The following is a 25,149-nucleotide window of genomic DNA, read 5'->3' on the forward strand; positions in this document are numbered from 1 at the left end:
TAAATCTACATCGAGTCTCATTCATGTAGGCCACCTGTCCATGTCATCTCCTCATTTCTGCAGTGCTATGCAGGGTTCCAGAGACCTCCATGATGCTAATATTTGTGGGTTCCAGAGATGGACCCATAGTGAACAATATGACCTTCTTTATCTTTGCTCTGCACTTCACATAACCTTTTCTCTCTGGCAAGGAATATACATGTCAGAAGCCAACATTCGCAGACACTAATGCCTATGACCAGATGGTTTGGGGTCGCACAGAGCAGCATTGCAGGCCACAGGTTGTACATCTGGTCTAAAGGCACTGAAGTGATGTGAACAAGGTGTAAGCAATCCCATGTGCACTAAATATATCAACAGGACAATCCTCTTTAGTACAGAACTGCAGTCACAAAATGCAGCGGTGTAATCAGAACTACAGCATACCTATTGCCAGCAGCATTTAAGAAGTTGGGAATAATTGGGGCAGCCTTTGACTCCCATCTCCCCTACCACTCTTGTAATGTGATTGTGGGGTGCCAAATGATTGACACAGCAATGGTGCAACTAATGAACCCCACTGTAATGGGATTGAAGGGTGCCTAATGAAGGTCTCTATGTCTGTCATGTTACTACTCCTGCTGGCTGGGCTTAATAGGATACCAGTAATTATAGCAGGGGTGGGAAATCTTTCTTCTGCCAAGGGCCATTTGGATATTTATACCATCCTTCGGGGAAGGTACAAATTGTGCCAACTCAGCCCACAAAGTACGTCATGACGCTGGCACTGGTATCAGGACATAATCTTTCATTGCACGTGTCTCAGCGCTCAGTAGTGAACACTGCGTGCTCTTGCTCACAGGGCAAGAAGAAATTAAGGGGCCGGTGGCCGTCAAAATACAGCTGCTGGCCCAGGCACTGTGGTCCCCGGAAATCTGCCCATGGGCCGAATAAAAGGTCATCAAGGGCCGTAAATGGCCTGCGGACCTTATGATCCCCATCCCTGAATTATACAAAACAATGCAATACTACAGAATTGCAGACTATCAAATCAAAAATTAAGTGATCGCAGGTTCGGACTAAGAAAAAAAAAAAACAACAAACATTGAAAAATATAAAAGAAAAAAACACATCAAAACAAATTTAACAATATAAGTCACCATTTTCCTATAAAGCAAATAGCAAAATCCAAAATAACATATGCAACATTTGGTATCACCGAATGTGTAAGGCTATGTGCCCACGATGCAGAAATGCGTTTCTGCATCTCCCTGGCAGAAAAAACGCATGCGGATTGTACATGCAGATTGTACATGCGGATTGTACATGCGTTTTCCTGCCAGGGACATGCGGATGTGAAGCGTTCTTCACATGCATTTCCGCATGTGGGTTGACAAGCGCTTTCCAACCGATTTTAGCATCACTTGGAAAGTGCTTGACAACTTGGTCACACTATATAAATCCATGCAAACAGCATGGATTTATATAGTGTGACTGTAAAAGAATGGTAAAAAATAAATCTATACTTACCTTCCGATGGCTCCCGGTGTCTTGCTTCCCTCTGTCCTAGCTGCCGGCAGATCGTGGTACACTGAAGGACCTGCGGACATCAGCATCGCGTGACCCGTCACATGACTATGATGTCAGCGCAGGTCCTTCAGTCCACCGCGATCTGCCGGCATGGGAGGACGAGCGCACCGGGGGCCGTCAGAAGGTAAATATAACTTATAATTTTTATTTTATTCTTTTTTTCACAGGTTCTATGGTACCCGGGTCCGGAGGAGAGTCTCCTCTTCTCCAAACCCGGGTACCATCCGCACATTGGAACGCATGGAATGCGCATCTGCATATACAGTGATGTGGAATCCATGCATTCCAATGCAAGTCAATGGTGGCAAAAACACAGCGCTTCCGCAAAATAAGTGGCTAATTGGTAGTGCTGCGTTTTTTCCCGCAATGATAACATGGAAGACCTTCTACAATGCGTTTTTTAAGCGTTTCTGCAACATTTTTGCCGCTGCGGAAATGCTTAAAAAACGCATCGTGGGCACACAGCCTAATGCTCAAAATTATTCAAATCTAAAAAATACTAATCCTGTACGATGAACCAGGGCTGTGGAGTTGGAGCCCATTTTGGTAGAGTCGGAGTTGGTATAAAAAGGACCGACCCAGACTCCTAAAATATATAATAAATTGGGTACAGTAGTTTAATGCAGTTTGAGGGGAATATTTTTTCATAAGAATTTGGGAGTTATGAAATGTCCTATAAATGTCTGTCCTATTCCTGATCTAAGGGTCTAGACTATTAGCGGAGATGAATCTGTGTTGCAGTAAATTTATCACTTAAACATGAGCCATGTATGAGGGAGTAGGAGTCGTGGAGTCAGAGTCATGGAAATTGAGGAGTTGGAGGTTTGGCTTACCAACTCCACAGCCCTGCGATGAACGCTGAGATAGAGATATATATATATATATATATATATATATATATATATATATATATATATATATATATATATATATATATATATATATATATATATATATATATATATATATATATATATATATATATATATATAAGAATCAATTAATGTTTTTTAGTTACATCAACTCCCTAAAAACAGGAGTTTTCCCCACAAAAAAAACAAGCTCTAATACATCTCTGTCTCAACTGAAGGATACTAAAAGTTTTGGCTCTCAGGATATGGCAACTGAAGACAAATACCGGTATGTTTTAGGCAGTAAAACAAGAGAAAAAAAAACTATAGAAATCTGCTATCACCATAATTGTACTGACTCATACAACAAAGTTACCAGGTTTGTTGCCACAAACAAACATCCTAAAAAAACAAAAAATAGATAATGCTACAACTGCACCCACAAAAACAAGATCTATTATGATGGAAAAGTAACATAAAAGGTATGGCGCTTGGGAGGTGGGTAGGAGAAATTAAAATTGCAAAAAAAAGTAGTCAAGTGATGGTGCATTAGGAAGGAAAATTTCACTAATGTCTAAATAAAGTCTATACGAAAAATTGAAGAACTTTGTAAATAATTTAATTTACAGATGTTGTGCCACAAAGGTAATTACAGGTACATGTTTTTGGATTTTCAGACAGAAATAACCATAGAAATTTCAGCAGGACTCCTGTCACCAAACAGCAGTGGATTGAGGGAGTTGAGATAACTTGAACTAAGCCGTGAGCTCACATTAAGATAGGAGGAATGGAGCTAAACTGACCACAGAGTTTAAAGCTGCAAATGCAGCTATGTATACAGAGGCAACAAGAAATAACTTGAAGGCACAGCTATAACTATCACTATAGCTATAGCTATCACAGTAAAGAAAAGTATTTACAAGTCTCAACTAAGAAACTTTATTAGGTGCTGGAACAAAGAAAAGAGAAAGAACCATCTAAACAGGGGTGCTCATTCTTTTTGATTAAGAGTCACAATAAAGATTAAATGGGTATTCCCATCTGACACATTTATGGCATATTGACAATTTATGCCTTAACAGTTTATAGGTGAAGGGTCCATTTAGAGAATGGAGATCCACTGATCCCCAGTTTGGCACTACAGCACGGAGGAGAGAAGAAGGCGGCACTCATTACCGCCGTTATCTCTATATTAGTTTAAAGGAGTTAAAAGAGGTTGTCTGGATAAAAATGAAAAGCGGTCACTATATGTGATTACAAGATGCAGAATTGTGACAGTGTGTGATGCACAGACTAGACTCCAACAATTCTCTCTGTTCTCTTTCATTAAGGTAAGCTGGGCGAGGGTTGGCGGCACGTGAGCACAAGTATGAAAATCACATACATCCGCAGCTGGGCTGACTTATCTATTGGCTACAGGTTCTACAGAAGGGATGGGCCACACCTCAATGCGGAGGGTGCAGCTGTGCTGGGAGGGAAAAGATGGCTAAAAAGGTTGGAGGAGCGTTTAAATATGGACAGGGAGAGGGTCAATTACTGTACAGGAGTGGAAGATAAGTAATAAAAGCAGGGGTGGCATGGGGTATAGAACACTTCGTACACTATGAAGGAATAGCGATATAGAAAAATACATAAAGTGCATGTACACTAATGCCAGAAGCCTCATGAACAAGATGGAGGAATACAATTAATATTGTTGGAAGATTATTATGATGTGGTGAGGATAAGACATGGCTGGACGAGAGATATGACTGGGCTGTTAATTAACAGGGCTGCAGACTGCTCAGGAATGACTGTACAAATAAGGGAGGTTGTAAGTAAAATTGCACCTAAAATCCATGCGGCATGGTAATGTAGATGAGGCTATGATAAGTCACCAAATATAATGGAAGCAGCAGAAAATATCCTCATAAAGCAAACAGATGAGGCAGCACATCAGGGAGAAATAATTTTAAAGATGAAGTTGCATATCAAAGTTCTAAAAAAAAATACAATACAGAGAACAGCGCTCAAGAGCAGCTACCTCTCAATCATTCAGTCCTCTCCAGAGTATCAGAGAGGAGTCCCTACACATGAAGCGTTCCAGAAATGACAGCACAAACCACAGGCTATCCACCCCTGCTTTATAGAGATGATACGTACCTATAGAAATACACGTATCACAGTGTGAACACATAGGTATAGGATTACGGTCTACACGTGCTTCATACTTACAGGTTTTGATCCCTATGAGAATTTGCGCATAGATACTTTTACTAAACGCAAGAGAGCAGTGATAAAAAAGCATATATTGCTAAAAAAAAGTCTACCAATAGTTTATCATCTCATAACAATGATTTCATAGCAAAGTGACCAATATATTATGACATCTTTAAAATTCATTGGTCCTTGTGATGAAAGAAAGTCCAGGCCAATGATGAGATTATGGCTACTGTCTTATGCATTATGGCAAGGCCTGTAAGTGAATAATACTATGGGCCTAGTCACGGACATACTTGGCTTAGAGAGGGGTATGGAAGCACAGGTTAAAATGCTTCATATGATCTATGCTCCTAGATTATTTTTTATTCTTTTATAATAATAAAAAAAAAAAAAGACTTTAATATATTTCAAACATTTTTATACATACCCAAGTCATGCTGTTATGTTAGATATTGAAATGCTACGGTTAACACACTTAATTAAGCCAAGCACCATTTCTCAGGAAATAACGTCCCTGCAGGCCACCTCTACCAAATCAAAACATTAAAGAAGACAACTAAATGTGTTTTTCTTCACCTAAAATGCTTATTCACTAGGAGACAAACACAAGAAAATATTAGATCAGCTAAACTTGGGTGGTGTTTACTCAATGTGGACTTTCAGTCTAGTGATAGCCATGTCATGGTTAAGTTTTCTAATGTTGTATTAAATGCATTTTTACTACCTACACTATAATGTATGGAGTGGTGATGGCACCGGCTCAGGACCTCAGCTGGGCCTACACCATCAGTACAATGTCAGCTGTAACATATAACTGTCACTGCCAACGTTAGACCAAACTTTGATTCAATGCCAAGTACGGAAGTCTATTAGAAACCGGGCCTAAAATCCTAAGTAGCAGGCATTAAACACTAATACAGTATTGCAGAGTATTGTAAAAGCGATGAGAAGATAACACATTTAAATCAACAACTGGGACAAAAAAATCCTTACAAAGTCCCTTATACACTCCTCAACATTGATATTGCAACACAAAGAAGCACAGTTGTGGAATTATGAAAATCCCAGGATTGATAGACATGTTAATGATATGGAAGCATTGAAAATAGAAGCAAAAGAGCTGAATTTATTCAGTATCATGTACGAGCATCACACGCAAAAATACACACACTCCTATGACTTGTTATGCCATCACTGAGGTTGTTAAAAGGGGATTTCCACTACTCAAATAACCCCTTCTCAATCCCTATGTTCCCCCCCCCCCAGTAAAATAATAACACTTACTCACTTCTTTTGCCACTACAGCAATGTCAGCACTTGCTCCTCTGGTGCTCACTTGAGATTATGTCACGGGATCCCTGCAGCCAATCAGCAGTGGCTTCACTCTCACCTCCTTCGGCCAAATCAGACTTCTGGAAAAAAAAAAGTCAGAGCTGTGGCTGCTCTCTCACTCCCTCCGGATGTCAATTATGTCCATAAGAGAGGAGAGTGAAGCTAGCGCGGATTGGCTGCAGAGATCACATGACATAATAATGTGACAAGTCCCAAGTCCCGAGAAGAACAAGTGCCGATGTCACTGGACTGCATCGGAGGTGAGTATAAGTGTTATTATTTTACTGGGGGGAAAACATAGGGATTCAGAAGGAGTTGTCAAAGTAATGGACAACCCCCTTAATGGTTGTCTGAGGAATGTTCTGCCACACTGTACTTGTGAACGCAAATCATAAGAGATCTGCTGCTGCTAGCTACCTTTGCAATTTCCGAACATAACATTCCTCAGACAAACATTAATAACCTCATTGATAGCATGCCAAGGTGTCTGAAATTCTGCGCATGGTTCTCAAACTCAATACTAAATGAATCAAGAGGTTTTGAAAATGGTTTCCATTTTTTAATCATTTGAACATCATTAACAAGTCTATCGATTTTGAGATTTTCATAATTTGACATGTTGCAATTTCAATGTTGAGTATAATTAGAAAAAAATCAAGCATACAAATGTCAATAATTCTTATCACTGCATCCATAAAAGACTATTTATCATTTTGTTTAATGCGGTTTTGATAATTTATTTAAAAAAAAAAAAAATTTGGGTGACCTCAATGCCTAAAAACCTGGTTAAAAAGTTATTAAAAAAGTCACACACAATCCAAGAACTGCAGCTTACGCCACAGGAAAAAGTAAAAAAAAGTTATGACTCACAATATGGCAGCAATTTTTTGAAGGGTTTTTATTTTGCAAATTAGGAAAAAAATAATAAAAACTATAGAAATTTCAATTGCTGTATTAGTCCTGACTCAAAGAACAACATTAACTGACAACCTCTCTGTTGTGTGACTTCAAGCAAAGCAAACGTCAATCAAGCAGGAAGAGGCAGCACCCGGCAGGGAATAGAGCTGGAGTGGTGGAGGCTTTAGATCTACAACCTCATTTGCACATATATCCAAACACTGATTTCTCAGGAATAGAGAAATGGACTGGCCATGTAAAGGTATTGCTGGGCTTGTCTATGAAAGAGCCACATGTGCATATAAACAGTTTGGGGGGGTGAAATCCTGCTGAGAAAATTTTAGATGTTCAATAATACAGCATACTAAATGACAACATATTAAAAGATAAGATGGTCAAAACTGGTCCTACACTTAGCCCAAATGTGCTTTCATGCCTTGGTCTTTTGTTATGGGTATTGCACTTTATGATGATGGCTTTGCAATCTGCTATGGAAGTGTCACAGGCCAGAACTTGTTTCAGGCTAGTTGCCAAATGGCTTTCATATGGTAATCAAACTGGTCCCCCCTGATTGATGAGCAAACTAAACTGCACAACTAAGCTATAAAAACAAAGACATAGTCATAGAGCAAAGTCAAGACAATGGAGCAGGGCTAAATGCTCTTCTCTAGAAGTCCTTTGGAATTCAGACAGCATTGCCGCAGCAGCCTGCAGAGCTGAAAGCACATAGTCAGACTGCACACACCAGTAACTAGTAACATTATCTCATATAAATGTACGACGACACATCATTGAAAGAAATAACGAGTAGCCACAAGACAGTGAGCTGCTCGCTGAGCAGTGTTTCTAGTAAGACTGTGAAGCACGCTGCTTCTCAACGCCTAGCAGATCAGAAGAATTAGGAGATTCATCTTCAATATTCTCCTGACGTCTACTGTAACCATGTGACTGCACTATGGCGTTGTAGCTGTATAAAGAATATATATATATTTTTTTTTATTAGTTACAACTCTGCATGATAGGAAACAGAATCACACTGTAAAACCGTTCTCTGCAAATACTTGTGTCCTTCTGTATTTCCATCTTTAGAAATCAAATGACTGCTCCACGTGAAATATTGGCAGAGAGGTCTGCCGTCTCCAAATAAAGAACAGCAGACAGTAGAAAAGGAAATGTGCCCGGGGCAATGTTATGAATGTTACACAAGGGGCAACTGTTCAGAAAAGGTGCCCAAATATTGACACACATAATAAAGGAGAATAAGAAATCCTCCCATTGAATACATTCTGAAGCAACCAATTGCAGTCCTCACTAACTTGTATACTTGAAATGGTTTATAAAATATATCCAGGAATGCCTAGTAGATGCAGCAGATAACTTCTGGACAAAATAACTAAGAATGTAACATTTTGGGTAACATTTTCCTGTAGGTCAAAATCCAATAACCTTGGTTTACCAGAAAAAGGGCTCCTCTTGTCCGTACAAGAAAAAAAGACCGTGAAACAGAACTAAACAAAATGCATTAAGAATGATCTCAGAACGGTGGTCCTTCAATTAGTATAAAATATGGTTTGCATAAAGGGATGAGGTTTTGAAGAGGTTTCACTGTACCACATTTTCCACAAACTAAGAACAGTAAAGTTTCAGGTACAAAGAGGATTTGTCAGAATATAAAAAGAATTACTTTGTTAAAAAGCTCTTACAGCTTGCATCCACACTGAAACCAGCTGTTCTAGCTCCATCTTGGCTTGGTTAGACAATTCCAGAATACGTTCTCGATTTTCATGGCTGGTGTAAGCAGAGTCCGTGAAGTCCTCTGTGTGCTCCAATATAACTTCTAACATCGTGGAAAGATTCTCCTTCGAGAGGAAATATAGATTATCTCTAAGTCCTTCAACTTTACCCTAGGAGGGAAAAAATAAAGACACCGTAAAGAGCACTATAATACACCTCTATCCTTGGTCTGCATATTGTCACCAGAAAAAAAGCTCATATTTCGCTATTTTCAGTGCAGTTTTAAAAAAAATGAAAATTGTGATCCCGTTTGATTGCAAAATTGTAGCAACTGTGTAAAATAAAGTGTAAAAAATAATCTGGTCTTTCTGTTCTTACTTTCTCCTTAAAAACAATAGATTATATATTTTGCTTGTTTTGTGATTGCCATGGTAGCATTAATGCATCAACTCTTCTGAGCATGAATGGAGAACAACTTGGCACTCTTAGAGTTGTGATTCAAGAAGATTTATCCGTTAATGCAATTCACAGTGAAACCATAATGTTAGTCCATTCATAGACCTTCCTCAGATGCACTGAGCACAGAACCAAATAATATAGAAAAATGACATATATAAGGAAACATCTATAAACAAAATGTAACAATAAAAAACGGGTATATAACCAGAGTACAATATGGATAATCATTATGTAGAATCAGTATTAGGGTGCATTGCTAAGAGTAGAGATGTTGGGCAAGAATAAGGTCAATTAAGAATTATAAGATTAGTAAAGAAATCCTGGGTATGTTCATAAGTGCCACTAAAGAGATGGAACCAATAATGGTGAAAACGAGATATGGTAATGCGCATGCGTGGGGGTCGGCGCCATATTGGTGCAGGCAAATTTCTGGATTTGTACCACAGAATTACACATGCCGCATTTAAAATAGGAGGCAGATCACTGAAGGCACAGTGACCTATCAGAAGGCATACAGTGGAATACATTAGCAGAGCATCAGTTACAGCCCCTCCCCAAAGGCCGCCCCGAAGCACGAGCATGTCATTATGTCAGAAATGAAAATAAAGATTCTAAGAACCACAAGATGGATTTCATCAACCAAGGTATCATATTAATCAGTGTAACGGCGCCCACCTGACAGTGTATGTGGTTTACTGAGCACAATCCTGCTGACAAGGTGTGCTTTAATTGACATTATTCTTGCCCAACATCTCAAGTCTCAGCAATGAACCCTTATACTGATTCTACATAATGATTATCCATATTGTACTCTAGTTATATACCCATTTTTTATTGTTACATTGTTTGTATATATATTTCCTTATACATGTCATTTTTTCTATATTATTTGGTTCCTTGCACAGTGCATCTGAGGAAGGTCTATGAATTGACTGAAACATTATTTCACTGTGGATTGCATTAACGGATAAATCTTCTTGAATCACAACTCTAAGAGTGCCAAGTTTTTCTCCATTTATTACTACGTGTTGGGCCCCTACTTGTGCGCCACTACTCATGAGTGCCGTGTTCTTCTACTACAGGATTACTCTTCTGAGCATTGACATCCGGATGTGTGAACCTCACTCTTGAAAATGCGTTCCTATACGTGGAGGGGACATAAAAAGCTACTATTAAAAAGTATGTTGAAGCAAACCCAGTAGTCCTAGAACAAGCACAATAGTAAAGAGTAGAAAAATTAACCATAATGCCACTTCAAAATAACGAATGACAAAGTTACAGCCACGTTGGCATCAATTTTCCAGCTAGCTCCTATGGAACTCACAACAGACTTCTGCTCAGTTTTTAACAGGACAAGCAGCAGTAGATGTCATGAACCGCTGAGAAGATACTGAAAAAGTGACACATAGAAGGGAAACTGGTTTCCATTACCTGAATATAGAAATGCAATTGCTCTAAAGGTAAAAATGTACGTAAAAAAATCTGACTAGCACAATAATTCATTAACTCATTTATTAGTTTAGTGTTGCCTCTTTAATAACATCAAGGTCTTACTAATTTTGTGAATGGATTTGTAAATTCTAACTTTCAGCGTTCAAAATTTTTTATTTCTTAAATGACATTTTCTCACCTTAAATTCTCTAATTCCTGTGTAGATACTGCACGGTGCAATTTCAGGTTCACCATTAGGTCGTGTGTCGGTAACAATTTCAATGACCTGCTCTAATGCCACTCTCATTCTTTGGAAGACTCCTTCTTTATTGATCCGTGCTGACTCACAATCAGGATGCCTTAGACAAGTCTGAGGAGAAATAGATTGGACGAGTTCAAGTTATAGGTAACCTTAGTGTGAAAAGAGCTTTTATTTAAATAGTGAGTTGCTAAGAAATGTATTCTAAGAGAACGAGAAACAAAATAGTTAATTGTTAAATTAAGTGTTTTTCATATGATTTTCTTTAAGTATTTTTTTTTTCATTACTTCATGTCTATTTCTTTTCTGAATTAAGTTGTTGTAACTGATTGGAATCCCTGTTCTTCTCTGCTTAGGAGTCCAGTAGTCGCATTAACCGATTAACAACAGCCTTTCCAAGAGGTATATGTCACCAAGGCCCAGATTTTGGGTTCGGGTTTTAGGAATGGCTATAGAGCCGGGTGGGATTGGCCATGGCCTTAACTCCAGGGCTTGGAACGGGCTATTTAAGGCAGTTCAGCTGCCGCATTTGGTGTCTGGATGTAGAGGTGGAAACACTGATCAACTAAGCAAGAGGCTGACGGCATCTGAGAAACCCATGGAAGGTATATGGACCGTTTTGTTTATTTTGGGCCAAGACACGGCTGTTTATTCTGGAAGATTTAGGAACCTAAAATAAATCTTCACATTTAATCAATTAACTGCTGCTTCTGCCTGCCCTTAAGCGCTGCCAAAAGTTAGTGAATTCATTATACACTGTATGTATTCATACGTAATGTGTGTAGGTCGATATAGAGATAGATATATAGATATACATCGACCTACACACATTACGTATGAGTGCTATCTGTGATTTCCAGGGATAGCACTAATAACTGAGGGAAATCATGGAGATATGTCCAATTTTGATCAGAGGGTTTGATCAAAATCTGCAATGCAAGTCAATGGGTCCGTGGAAAAAAATCGGACTGCAAATCTGATTTTCATGAACTGGAAGAAGAAGGTGGAGAAAATTATTTTTTTTTCCCCCACATACGAGAAAATCAGATGACACTCGTACCACACTCTGATCAGAACAATCAGTCCAATTTTTTCATACGCAAGATAATCGGACGCCTGAATGAGCCCTCAATGGAACAACTCTTGATATGACTTATAAAATACATTTTCTTGGAAATGTAGTGTTCAAAACCAGTCAATAAAATGAATGAGAAACCAAGAAAAAGTGGTTGAGCTAGGTGCCCTCTCTCTCTAGAGGTTCCTGAGTGGGGTAAGGATATGGAAAGGGGTTGTCCAACTGAGAAAAAAATATCATCTAAAGTGAACCTGACAGCTGTCTTATGCTGCCTGAAGCACGAGCAGGAATGAATCACAGTCTGGCTCGCTCACTTCAGGCCGGTATGATTGAAGGTATGTGCATAGGGCATCTTTTAGATGTCAAAGTACCTGCATAGTTTATAAAGCAGAAGACATTTCAGGAAAATGACAGCATGGGACCCAGATAAATGCTGGACATTAGTCAGGACACATGCTGTATATATTTATTATGTTTGGCAATTAAGGTAACCTTAGCCTGGGCATCTAATTAAAACACACCAGGTTGTACAGCCCACACCCTTACCATAGAGGCTGGAGATCAGTTACAGCATTATGTATTCTATATACAAATAGTCTGTTAAATATCTGGTATTAATGTAGTATCTATGGTATAATAGGGTGAGGGTGAGCGGGGCGTGCCAGTTGCATTAGATTTAAGGGTGCAAACTTCCGAGGCCAGATAGGGCGGACACCAGGAAAACATTAGGGGAAGATAGGTCCCCAATACCTGTGCCATCAGGTAACTTATATGTGAATATTACTACACAATTTCTTTTGGAGAAACTTTTTTTTATTTAAGTATAGGTTTTTGAAAGGGCTTATTTATATTAGTCAGTTTGGTTACCCTATCTGAAATAACTGAGCAAGTTCAGGGAAATGCCAGCAGTGTTTTTCCTTCAGCATCTTTCTCATCGTTTCTGTGGCAGCTTTGCTGCCGACATCTATTTTAATTTTTTTTAATATGAGACAGTGACAGCTTCCAAGCGGTAACCGACTGAAGAATGGATTTCAAATAGCGTTGAACGAACGTGCTCGGATAACGTGTTATACGAGCATGCTTAGTCTTATCTGAGTATCTTCGGCATACTCGGCTAATATGGTTGTCTCCCTGTGAACAAACAGGCAATCCCCGCATGTGTTGAGGTTGTCTACCGCCAGAAAACAATAATTTCAAAGCCTAAAGTGATTAAAAGAAGTTGCAAAAGATAGAACATGCGCACAGCAATGTAAAAACAACTTGCTGGTCATATTTTAATTATTTTTTTAGTGCTTTATAAGGCAGTTTCCATGCATAATCCACCTGCAAATGACTGTGCACATATACCCTTATACTGAAAATTTGTGGCATTTCAGAGAAAACATACATTTTAAGAGCCGTCCATGGACCATGCTGCTCAGTTGACTATTCCAAGGCTTCAGACCTCAGAGGCTTTACCCTGTCCTGTCTGAGAGCCTAGTCTCTCTTTATACATACATCTAGGGAGAGGCCAGTCACTCAAAAGGAGCTTGGTGGGGAGAACCCACCATGGGCCAGCCTCTTCGACTAATCACCTGAGCAGCATGGTATCCAGACAGCTTTTAAATATAAGTTCTCTCTGAAACCTGGCTGAAATGAAGGGCCTAGACTCGGACTCATACTGCCTGTGAAGCAGACAGATAGAATTTGCTGTCAGGTTCCCTTTAAGCATTCTTACTAATATGCAGCCATAGGGTCTCTTATACACAGACTTGGCATTCATGGCAGAAATTGTACAATATAAAAAAGGGTGGGGAGTCTGATGATACAGCAACTGAGCCAATGCCTAAAGGTAGACTTAATCTCTATAAAAGCTGTTAAATGAAGCCCCACTTTACAGAATGATTACTACATGACATGCAAAGATCCAAAAAAATTACACACTGCTATCTACTTTGGGCAAAACGTGGAGATAGAATTGTATACATAACCTATGTATAGTTACTATCTGGTATGTAACTCACTTCTATATTGTAATCTGTTTTTTCTTTGATGTAGAAAAAATAACCATGTCCTGTTTTTTATTATTTGCGATATCTTGTGTAACAATACTCGCCTCTAGAGAGCGTGGTGGATAAATGCAGCCATCTTACCTTGGAAGCTGTGAGCAGCATCATCGTACATTTCTCTAGCACCGCCCTGGCAGCCGCCATACTTGCTTTTTTCTTCTCGCTTTTCAAGTCCTTAAAAAAATATTGACAACATGTTTTTGTCTTGAGAATATTTTCACAATAATTACAATAAACCATTCTTAAAGCTGCCGCTACTGTACAGAAACAGCTCTGTATACTATTGCATATGTTATAGAGTAGTATAATACATGTACCCGACAGTCCTTCTGCCATTGTGTTTCAGTGAATATTTGAATTCACCATAAAACAAAATGAGTGCATTATTTCTACGAGCTTTGCATTGTGTTGTTCCCAAGTTACTCCTCTTGGAAATCTATGAAAATAGCAACTGAGTGTTTCCATTCTCCTTGTTGATAGGGGTTTCCTACACTAGCAGGCTGATTGAGCAGTTTCAGGCAGTGAATAGAGACATGTGTCACTGACAAGGGAAATGATAACCCCTCCCAGTTGTCAATTCATTTGCCCTCTCAGGAGTAATAAGAGAGGACGCGCACAAAACAAATTTCTAAGAAAAGATTTTCTATCGTTCTAGATGTTCACTAAAACGGAGCACATACAGGTCATTTTAAAGCAGATGTGTCAGCTTCCAGCAACAGGTCTTTACTCCTGATAGCCAAAAGCTGTGGTGCTGTTTGGCTACTTGTAGCCCTAACAAATATACCAGACATAGGAGTCTGGAGTAATAATGGGGGGAAAGCTCTAGTGTCACTGCAGGGAGAAGCCTGGAACCGCACTCCTACACCAGATTCATGAACCATTGCTCCAGCATATTCCTTCAGGCCTCCTGGTGGCCACACAGCACAAAAGGGGGGCTTCTAAAATTGTCTGGTCTAAGTTGTCCAAGAATTAGGCAGTTTTGATGATTATAAACCAAACAATGCTACTCAGCGAAATCCTCAACCAAGGGGGCCAAGAAAGCAGAAGTGAACACCTGGGCAGGGATATACAACAATATATTTTTATTGAAAATATCTTAATACAATGACTAACAATCAATCAATTTAAAAACATGACTTGTGTAAGGGACGCAAAGAGTGCCAGTCCAGTATCGTTTTCAAATGCACCATTATAGATAGCATAGAAAAACCAAATAAGAACTGTCAATGCATAGTATCCGCCACCGTTACAAAATCTAACCATTATATGGATGGATACATTCAAAGTGCATGTGCATATCAGAGAAGAATGTTATTTGCTATTAAAGCGGTCAGGTAGTTAGACAGCATATAGCTTTCCCACATGAAGAGCCAACAAACAAAAAGATAGATTGTAATACAATATTAAAGTGCATGACGGAGTATCATAGTTCCCTTATAATAGATGGATATCAATCAGTGAAATAGCTACTATAGAACGTGCTTGTACATTAGTATTTGCATAGAAAGAATAAATGGACTGGTGTATGTTGTCAGAGGCTCTTAGCCCTATGTAGGTGGCAACCAGGTACTACCTGCCAACAGGACAGCGCAAAGTACTATAGTGAGAATGCGCCGGCTTTACTTCCGGTCATTGGCGCTCTTTCCCGGAGCACGCACGTTACAGTACTTTGCTCTGCCCTCAACAAGGCAGACAGAAGTACGCCTACCCATTAGCACGATTGGAGGACACTTTGTGGATGACGTAGGATGTCTCATCCACATGAAGCAGTGAAGGAGGATGGCAATTGTAGGGAGAGAAGAGTCGCCAGATCAAGACCAGAGATGCCCATCGGACCGAACCGGACCGTCTTTTTGAGCTATGCAGCGGGGATTGGGGACAGACAAACAACTTACTAGAATACTGTAAAATAGGCATTAGAAATGGTGGCTGTACTTTATATTGGAGATTCTTGGTGCCAGGTTCCCTTTAACATCTGATGGGCAAAGCCACAGAGATTGGATCCCACCAAATAGTCATTCATGTAATATGTAATAGAAATGTTATTAGTGCACATTGTGGAGAACACTTAAGGCTCTAATGAATATTGTTAATAACAATACAAAACCATTAGCTTGGTAAGCCGATCATGACATTATATGTTCCTCTATGGCTCTGAGGTACAGGTATAGTGAAACCACCATTCAGTTCACTGTTCTAACATGTTCTATGTTTAATAAGAGTTGGCACTGTTTTCTATGCTTCTACCATGTTTAATGGCGCAGAAAAAATTAAGGCACGTTATAGCAGGTTAAGCATAATGGTAATGCCACCGTGCAGAAATGGTACGTGTTTAGCACTGTTGGTTATTGTAATTCTATATTTGTCTGAAATGCAATAGTCTCTAATTGTTCTTAGTTTCTACCCCAGGTCAAGTGCAAACTGTTTTACATACATTTTGCCGGTCTCCAGTAAGGTGAGCGAACTCCACCATTTCATTCCCAAACTGACTAAATATCTGAACAAATTCTTGAAAGCTGCTCACTTTCTCAAGATACTCCATAGTTGCAAGAACCTGGAAGAAAAACAGATTTATTCATTTATTTTGTACCAAAGCAGTCCACATTCCTACAATATGTTACCTGCCAAAGCTTCTAGACACAAAGGTTTTACAAAATAATTTTATTATGTCTATTTTTTGGGTGATAAAATGCGTGCTAACAAAACACAATCATTTACACTAGAGTGATACATTTTTATCCATTGTCAGGTAGGGAAATGTATTACTATACTCAATTACCGGGATGGATTAATGATCTTTGTCAGGGTTACACGTGATCTAGAATATCTGAAGGATGTTGTGGAGTGATTTGCTTTGTGATCCCAGTGGGGAAACTCAGGTCAAAAGGTTCTTGTACTAAAAACCCTCTAAGCAAAAGTAACAGAATAAAATAAAAGGGGCTTAAGGGCTCAAGCATACAATCATATTTACAATCCCTATCACATGGATTCGGGCATAGTGACTGCAATTTTTTCTTATAAACGTACACATTTTAACATGGAACTATAGGGTTTTTTATGTGCAGACTACAAAATATAAAAAAGAAAAAAAAAAAACAACTCCATATTGTGCTCTGTGATACAACGACCAATAAAGAATAATACTAGCCACATATAATGCCAGTATTGTAAAAAATCACATTGGTCTTCTAAAGTTTTTGTGGTCTTTACTTTACTTTTTGCTACTCATTAAATTTAATATTGGTTTAGAGACTAAGAGGTCAATTACAATCCCTTGGCATTTAATAGACAATGGGCTGCCAAAAGAGAAAAGCATGTTATATATACTCTGCTTCTCACTATGTATTCATCTAAAGTCTGTAAATGCAATGGGAAATCTCACACACATAACAAACATACGGTAATACAGCAAATAACCAGTCATTGCATTCGACTGTTGTACGGATATCGGTCACCATCCAGTGCATTGCATAGGATATCTTACTATATTGCTAATTTACAATACTTTTAAGACGTTCAGACGTCCATGAAAATCTCAGATTAAGCATGTACCCATTATAGTACAAGAGGCTGCTCACATGCCGGTGTTTTTATGCAAACCGCTTACCCACGCAAAAGTCATGGAGACATGTCAGATTTTGTTCCGAGTCATGGATGAAACGTACCAATAAAACTCAATGAAAATTACGGACAGCACACAGATGACGTCAGTCTACAAGCTGTATGATGTCCACGATTAACATTGCACTGAAGGGAAGGTTTGTAATTTATTTATCCATAAGTAAAAATCACTGCTGAAATTCTGATGGTAAAAAACTGACACACTGACCAAACCCTGACAAAACGCAGATCCGAAACATTCTAAGTGCCCTGAAAATTGATTGCAAACAGCAAACTTTTGTGTAGTAGACAGGAGCTTCAGAAGAAATGCTTTTATCATATGACATCTTTCAGGTGCTAAATGAGCAAAATAATACACAGGTTTGTTGGACAAGATTATAAGTTGTATTTTTTTCATCAAAATCTCTGGTGTATCTATGCATACGAGTCCAGTGGGCGGTCTTACAAGTGATTGACAGCTATCTCCGCATGCACAGTCATACAGGGAAGACTGTCAATCACTGAACAAGACTTCCCACTGGACTCATATGAACACAAACACCAGAGGTTTCAAACAATGAAATACAAGGTTTTCTGAAACTTTTGCTACAAACATGTATAATAAATCTGATCTGCTCCTCCTGCTCTATAACATCCTGCCTGCAGATCAGATACCATTTTCAACATGGCAGGTTCCCTTTAAGAACTTTCGGTCATTCCAGAACACATATAATGTCATTGGTTGATGTTGAAGTAGTGATTAATCTCTTACAGCTTCCACAGATTATAGCAAAGAGTTTAACAATGTTTTCTGATGTCTTGGGGGTCACTGGAAATCCAGTACAAGCATCAATGCAGCTCTGAATCAATAGAATTTAGTAATAAAGTAGTATCCAATCTGCAGGAACAAGGTTTCTGTGATCCGCACTCACATATCCAACAGCTGCAATCAATAGTCCAGCTGGGTGATGTCCGTGTATTACAAGGGATATCCCTGCGTTCAGCGCTCAATGAAACAGCAAGTGGCTCTAGGCTGCCGTAAACTGGGTTCTAGTAAATGAAATTACAGATGAGAAAAAAGAATATACATGACTTGCGTCTTATCTCGGGTTATCCAAAATTAAGTTTAGTTTACAAGACGTGAGCGGCAGCACAAAACGACTCCCGATCAGCAACTGGTTTGCTGATCAGCAGTCATATAATAGCCTGTTTACACAGCCCGACCACTCCAACGATGATCGCTCATTGCATGTAGGATACTATTGTTCTTGGCAGTACAAGTCCTGTTTACACAGGATGATGGGCTACCAAAAAATGATGATTTTTGTGCAGCAGAAAAGATCACTTTACCTGAAGAACTACCATTTTCATGTTTGTTGGATGATTGACATTCATTCAGTGTTAATGTAACGTTAAAAACAGCACCACAGCCATACTCGGGTGAGGATGTTTTTCAGACGTCCATACAAATCGGTCCAAGATCAAACCGCCATGTACACCGACCCGAGCGTGATAGCTTCATAGAAATATATAAAGCTGTCACACTCAGGTTGGGAGGCCCGCAGAATGTCAGTGCATTGTGGTCCGATTTCAGACCGATTTGGACGGACGTCTGAATTTTCTCTTCAGCCCCACTATCAGTATTTGGTCAGTATTCGGTCAGTATTTTTTCTCAGGAGTGGGAGCCAAAACCAGGAGTGGGTGATAAATGCTGAATTTTTCTATGATGGCACTGTTGTATAAGAAAGAACTTAATGCCAGGTTTCTCCATCTATTACTGATGCTCTATGGTCAGATATCCAAAGTGGATATTGGACAGTAACCGTAGAAGGACCTCTTTCTTTCTTTTTATACAACCAGTTGAATAAACATGTCAAAGTTATGATAGATGGCTTAGAGATGTCATGCCTATCATCACCATTTGAAGCCACTTTCCAAATAACGGAATGGGTGGTTTCTGATTGTACCCCCCCCCCCCTCACATTAAGTGGCAAGAGTAATGGTGAATCACAATGATTTCAGAATGCAGCATTATAAAAGTTCAAGTTGTAATCTATACACTGGGCAAGGACTTTAAATAAATAAAAAGCTCTAATGTTGCGCTAATATTCTTCATAATGAAACATTATAATTTAAAATGCCCAACATGGAAGCCCCATCACTAATCTAAAAAGATAATTGCATGATTGCTTGTTTACACAGAAAAAATGTAATCTGATGTCATCGATAAAACTGCACAAACACATCTTTCTTCTGCAAATGGATTGTGCCCATTAAAAGAAACTTAAGTACCTTGTTTCGGGAAGTGATAATTTGTTTAACGACGATCCTGTCTGCCAACACCAGCACCTTCGTAACTGAAGAAAGCAGAAGTCTAGCAGCTTTTACCACACCAGTCTTATCAGTAAAAATGGTTACTCGCCCATCAGGGTCATGATGTTCCCCAATGTTCATATCAGTCAATTGTGCTATAGTTTCCCCTGGAAAAAGAAAAGACATTTAGGATTGCAAATTCAATTTTCATTAGATCACATGCACAGTGAAGAATAAAAATACCAGCATATACAGTAGATGTATAAAGACATTTGCAATGACTCTTGTAATTGTGCCGTTTATTAGACGTATTTATTCACTACATATAGTGTGCTTAGTCTTCGGTACTGCTATTCGTTCTAATTAAAGCCAAATGATGGAACAGCCGATTGTTTGGTTAGCAGCTATGTCGAATGTCTCTCCCATACACACGAGTGCTCGCTCTGCTGAGTGCTCCTGTGCTATCTCTTAGGGTGCATGCAGACCTTTAAGTATTAGCTGCAGACATTTCTACTGCAAATACTGAAGTGTTGACAGGAAAAACGCAGCATAAAACATGTGCTTTTTTGCTGTGTTTTTTCCCCATTCATTAAAATAGGTGAAAAATGCCATAAGAATGGACATGATGCAGATTTGAAACTGCTTCAAATCTGCAAGGAAAAAAATACGCAAAATCTTCACGACAGTTCAGAAATCTCATTCACTTTGCCGACACTGGGAAACCTCTGACAAAACTGCATGGTAAAAAAACAACCAAAAAGGCAGCAAATACTTATTGTGTGAACATACCCTAGAGAGCAAAATAAAATAGCACATGCAAGAACATCAGTCAGGGCCCCATACACATTAGACTATCAGGGGCTCAACCGATGTTAGTCTGCTTATGCGTGCCTTTACACTACTTAACATTACGTATGATAGCCAAAAGTCATGACTAGCGCAATATCCCCATTTATTTCACCTAAATTGTTACGTTATAACGTTTCTGTAATTTATATGAGCAGACACCTCTTCATTCATTCCCTGTCTAAAAGCGGAGGCTGAATCATCATAAGACCAGAGTTGGGAAAAAGAGAAAAAGTATCCCTATTTTATTAGAGGTATAAGAACGTGCATCATTTTGAAAAAAAAAGTACATTTTTCAAACCCAGTGAGCCATTTCAGTGGCAATATCTTTATCTATACACCATACATCCTAAGTGTAGATATTTTGCTTTGTATGTGAGCTTTGATGAGGCCATTTCTCCTTGTATATTCTATGCTGTCTGCTAGTTTTCTTGTTAATAACACAGAGTTTCCGTTTCCGCAGAGTAAAGTGAAAGGATCTCTCTCTAGGAAGCTTCAGCCTATTAGTTTCCAGCAGAGTTGTGTGTATTAGACGCTTCTTTTTAACTCGCACACAGCAGCGTGAAAAACTGCAGTTCGACATCCCTGAACTGTCAGTGCGCAGACACATCTCCTTGTGTAGGGCCTTACGCCATGGAAAGGCAATACGTATATTAACATTTGCTGCACTTGTATTATACATTTTATATCTTGTATTTATTTCTTGTAAATAATTAAAGAGCAACAATATCTGTACCATGAATATTTTATCGAATATTCACCATTTTTATGAACGTTAACCTAAAATACTTATATACTTATCCAGCATTAACCTGTACTCCTTCATAGGTAGGAGATTTCAGAGGTTGGGGGTTTAATTCATCCTGTCATCTACACATCTTCAGTCAAGGTCAACTTCCCCTGAAGGATCTACAGTATGTCATTATCATGCAGACTGAAAGCGACTACAGAATTCCAAACAATGGGAGAAAGACATCTCCAGAATCCATACAGAAATATTTTCTTATTTTTGTTTTTTACGTAAAAAAATGCATTTTTAATAGCAAATATTAAGTAGGCTGATGTCGGTGATTATGATAAACTAATACTTATGTATTAGGCCTGTCAGTTTTACACTTACAGCCTATTAGAACCTACTAATGGTAAAGGATAATAGTCCACCGACGTTAGCAGATCACAAGGCCAGTACTTGACCTTTGGTTGCCATAGCCATCATCAGCACCCCGCAAGCTAGGCACAGGGAGGAGAGGAGGGTAATGAGGTGAAAGAGCTCGCTCCCATCAACGGTCTAAAAGTCTATCTAAAAATCACTATTGCCCGCAGCATCTAGAGGGTTTACCAACCAGAATCGATTCAGACAACACTGGTGGTCAGTTAAGCTGAGGTCTCTTACTGATCTTAGTGCCTACCAAATCACCATGGTGTACCTGTCCATAGGAAGACGTTTCCTAAAGGACACTAAAGGGGAGTCCAGTGTTAAAAACTTTGAAACTGCTCCTTGCATGCTAACAGATAGCGATATAACAGCCTTTTAAATGAAGTGAGACTGTTTCGGTGTAGCACCAGCCTAAAAATGGTCGCACACATTAGAAAAATGACAGCTCACTGTCTACTACTGCAGGGGTGCACAATGATTATCTTGTATAAGGCCTCCCAACCATCTGGTCACAGGCCTGCTTGTCTAGGACTGCTGCCTGCTCATATGTATTGTCCATGTCACAGAGAAGAAGAGTGGTATGTAGTGTGGAAGCAGGGATGGGTATGCACTAATGTAGCACTGTGTGGCCATCTTCGGGGTCCTCGTATATCTGCAGAATAGGGGTCTCCTGACCAGAGTGGCACTCCAGTGAGGAGTAGAGTCGGCAATGTATTTGTGCGCCATGTTCATTATTGTTTTACTTAAGTAGTAGTTGGAGTAGAAAGTAATTTAATATGGAGAGGGCCCCATGCATGTGTAGCACCCTGAGGACTCGGCTGCTACAGGGGTATTACACCTCAAGCCAGAGGTGTGGTATTCCACTCCCGGGTAAGGATGGAGTGTGGAACTGAGCTAGTAGGCTGCATGCACTACATACATCCCATTTCCGGGGGACAGAACGACGGTACTCCCACCAGTATATGTGCAGGTACGACTGCGTCTGTCCCTGGCTGGAGTGGGAGGGGGGTGGAACATCCCAGTAGTGTAGGGGCAGATAGGGGGAGTAGTCTGGGTAAAGATAGGAGCTCATTGGGTGCTGGTCACCTGAGCTCACACATAGAGGGAGTATATAAGGTGGGCACCATCTTAGATCAGGGTCAGTCTGTCAGAGTTTAGCCTGAGGAGCAGAGCAGAGAAGCTCAGCCAGAAGGGCTGACAGGGAGTTGTGGTTCCGGCTGGGCCTAGCTCCAAGGCCAAGTCTGAGAGAGAGAGAGGAGTCAGAAGGACCCAGAGAGAAGAAGAAGGCACCCCAAGACCCCAGAATACAAACAGCAGGGTGAAGGGTTGGCACCCAGGGTACCGGATCCCAAGCTGGCAGAGAGAAAAGCACACCTTAGCCAGGAACCGGATGTCGTGGGCAGGATCTGCCACGACCCTCACCAAATCCACTGGAAAGGCATACCAAGCATAGGGTCAGGGAGCCCAGAGGAGGCTTGACCAACAAGAGACCCGAGGGAGCCGGACATAAGTGGATCCCTGGTGGGAACGGCCAGTAGAAAGGACAGTCAGAAAGGAGCGCAGGACCACGCTCCAGAATTGCTTGGGGGTTGGCCGAGTCCAGGACCTGGTGGACGCAGCACGGCTCGGGTGGTCGCTTCAGGCCAGAGTGACCATAAGAACACCCGTAAGTAAAAAACCCCTGAACTGCACAGCCCGACTCTGAGTCTTCTTGCTTGATCATCCTGCACCTTCACAACCACCATCCTCTACATCTGACCCCCTGAGGCTATACCCCTCCCGTTGGGGGTTATACTACCACAGCTGCACACATACCACCAGCCTCAGCGGACCCTTCTGCAGCGGCAGCCTTTTGACCGCAAATCAACGGGTGGCGTAGTCGACACTAAGAACATCAATAACATCTATCAAGACTGCCACACACTGAGTTTGACACCCTGGGCACGGACCGGGTCGCCGCCACTCGGAGACTACAACCCCCATCTGATCCGGCTCCGGGTATCACCCAAACAGCACTGGCCCAGGGGGCGCGTCACATGGTCTCTACCTTTCTAGAGAGTGAACAGAGAAGGGCTTGTCCATTTACAGGAAGGTTGGAGTCCTGGAAGTGGAACCGGCACCTACCATACATTTATGACACATATTTAATGATGCCATAAATCTCTCATATAGTAATAACCTTTTACGTTTTATTGCAACCCTTAGAATTGGATCAGTCTGACATTGGGGCCCTCGGACCAAAAAAGTAGTGCAAACCTGATCTAAAGTGTGTAGTGGCTGCCTACATCTGCCATTGTGGAGGGGACCTTTTGTCCTCAGGGAAGATAAGCTGAAGACAGAGTGGTCAGGCTCACTATGGAGGGGGGATTGTCTACAGCCTGCTTAATGCCCACCTATGGTAAATTTAAATTATGCTTTATTATATGCACAGGGAATCAACAGAGACTGTATTCCTTTTCTGCATAGCTTCTGACAAGAACCATGTAATGAGTGGGTGTACGGAGAAGCCCTAGAGCCAGCTGCCTATTGGGGTTGAGTGGCATTGAGATACCTGTGCTTACTAAAGGTTAGCTTGTGGAACATGTAGAACTGACAAACACACGAAACACATCGCGTCACAAATCCCTGCTCGTCATACTGTCACAAAGAAAATGAGCCAAAACAATGTAATCCACAAAATATGACCATTCCTGGCAAGAAGCCTGGAAACACAACCCACCCTGAGGCCACTGAAGCACGGGGAGGCTTTGAAATAGCCCAGAAGCGGAAAAAGGGATTGTTATTGAATGAAATCCTGACTGACAGTCTGCTTGCCGTTGATGAGAGAAAGTGAACATGAGCCAAAGAAATCAGCAGACCTCAAAGTTATGAGGGGAATGCAGCAGTCTGATTCCAGGGCTTTTCTAATGTACAAGAAATTTGGATTAATCGGCCTCCATCACAGTTCTGCATGCAACACTTCAGCTGAGGGACCACATGGGAATAAGGAAATTACTGGGGCCAGAAAATGTTCTGCTCAACAGGGTCATGTTCAGAGGAAGAAATGGGCAGATTTCTTGTAATATGTAATAACATCCAGATGGTGGTAATAATAAAAAAAAGAGAAATACGTAGCCTGGTTACACAAAGTCTTCAGGGCACGGACAAATGTGATTATGGATCTATATCAGGGATGTCAAACTCAAAACACACAGAGGGCCAAAATGAAAAACTTGGACAAAGTCGCATGCCAACCAGTATACAGTATAATGGGACCTACAGAGTCCTCCATACAGAATAATGGGCCCCACATAGTCCTCCAACAAAATAATGGGCCCCACATAGTCCTCCATACAAAATAATGGGCCTCACATAGTCCTCATTACAGAATAATGGGC

The 25,149-nt window shown here is 40.3% G+C and overlaps 1 protein-coding gene across 1 annotated transcript in view; it reads right to left on the reverse strand.

Annotated features, from left to right (window-relative positions):
* Positions 1 to 25,149, reverse strand: part of CTNNAL1 (catenin alpha like 1) — a 250,875-nt gene that overhangs the window by 90,444 nt on the left and 135,282 nt on the right. The window contains exons 3-7 of the mRNA XM_073678608.1: positions 19,750 to 19,937; positions 16,292 to 16,411; positions 13,942 to 14,031; positions 10,675 to 10,845; positions 8,555 to 8,755 (exon numbers count right to left, since the gene is read on the reverse strand). Coding sequence (XP_073534709.1) covers positions 8,555 to 8,755; positions 10,675 to 10,845; positions 13,942 to 14,031; positions 16,292 to 16,411; positions 19,750 to 19,937 — 770 coding nt within the window. The remainder of the gene's footprint in view (positions 1 to 8,554; positions 8,756 to 10,674; positions 10,846 to 13,941; positions 14,032 to 16,291; positions 16,412 to 19,749; positions 19,938 to 25,149) is intronic.

This window comes from Phyllobates terribilis, unplaced genomic scaffold (assembly GCF_046119375.1).
Source record: "Phyllobates terribilis strain yellow unplaced genomic scaffold, ASM4611937v1 Scaffold_4__5_contigs__length_816908805, whole genome shotgun sequence".
NCBI classification, from domain to species: domain Eukaryota; kingdom Metazoa; phylum Chordata; class Amphibia; order Anura; family Dendrobatidae; genus Phyllobates; species Phyllobates terribilis.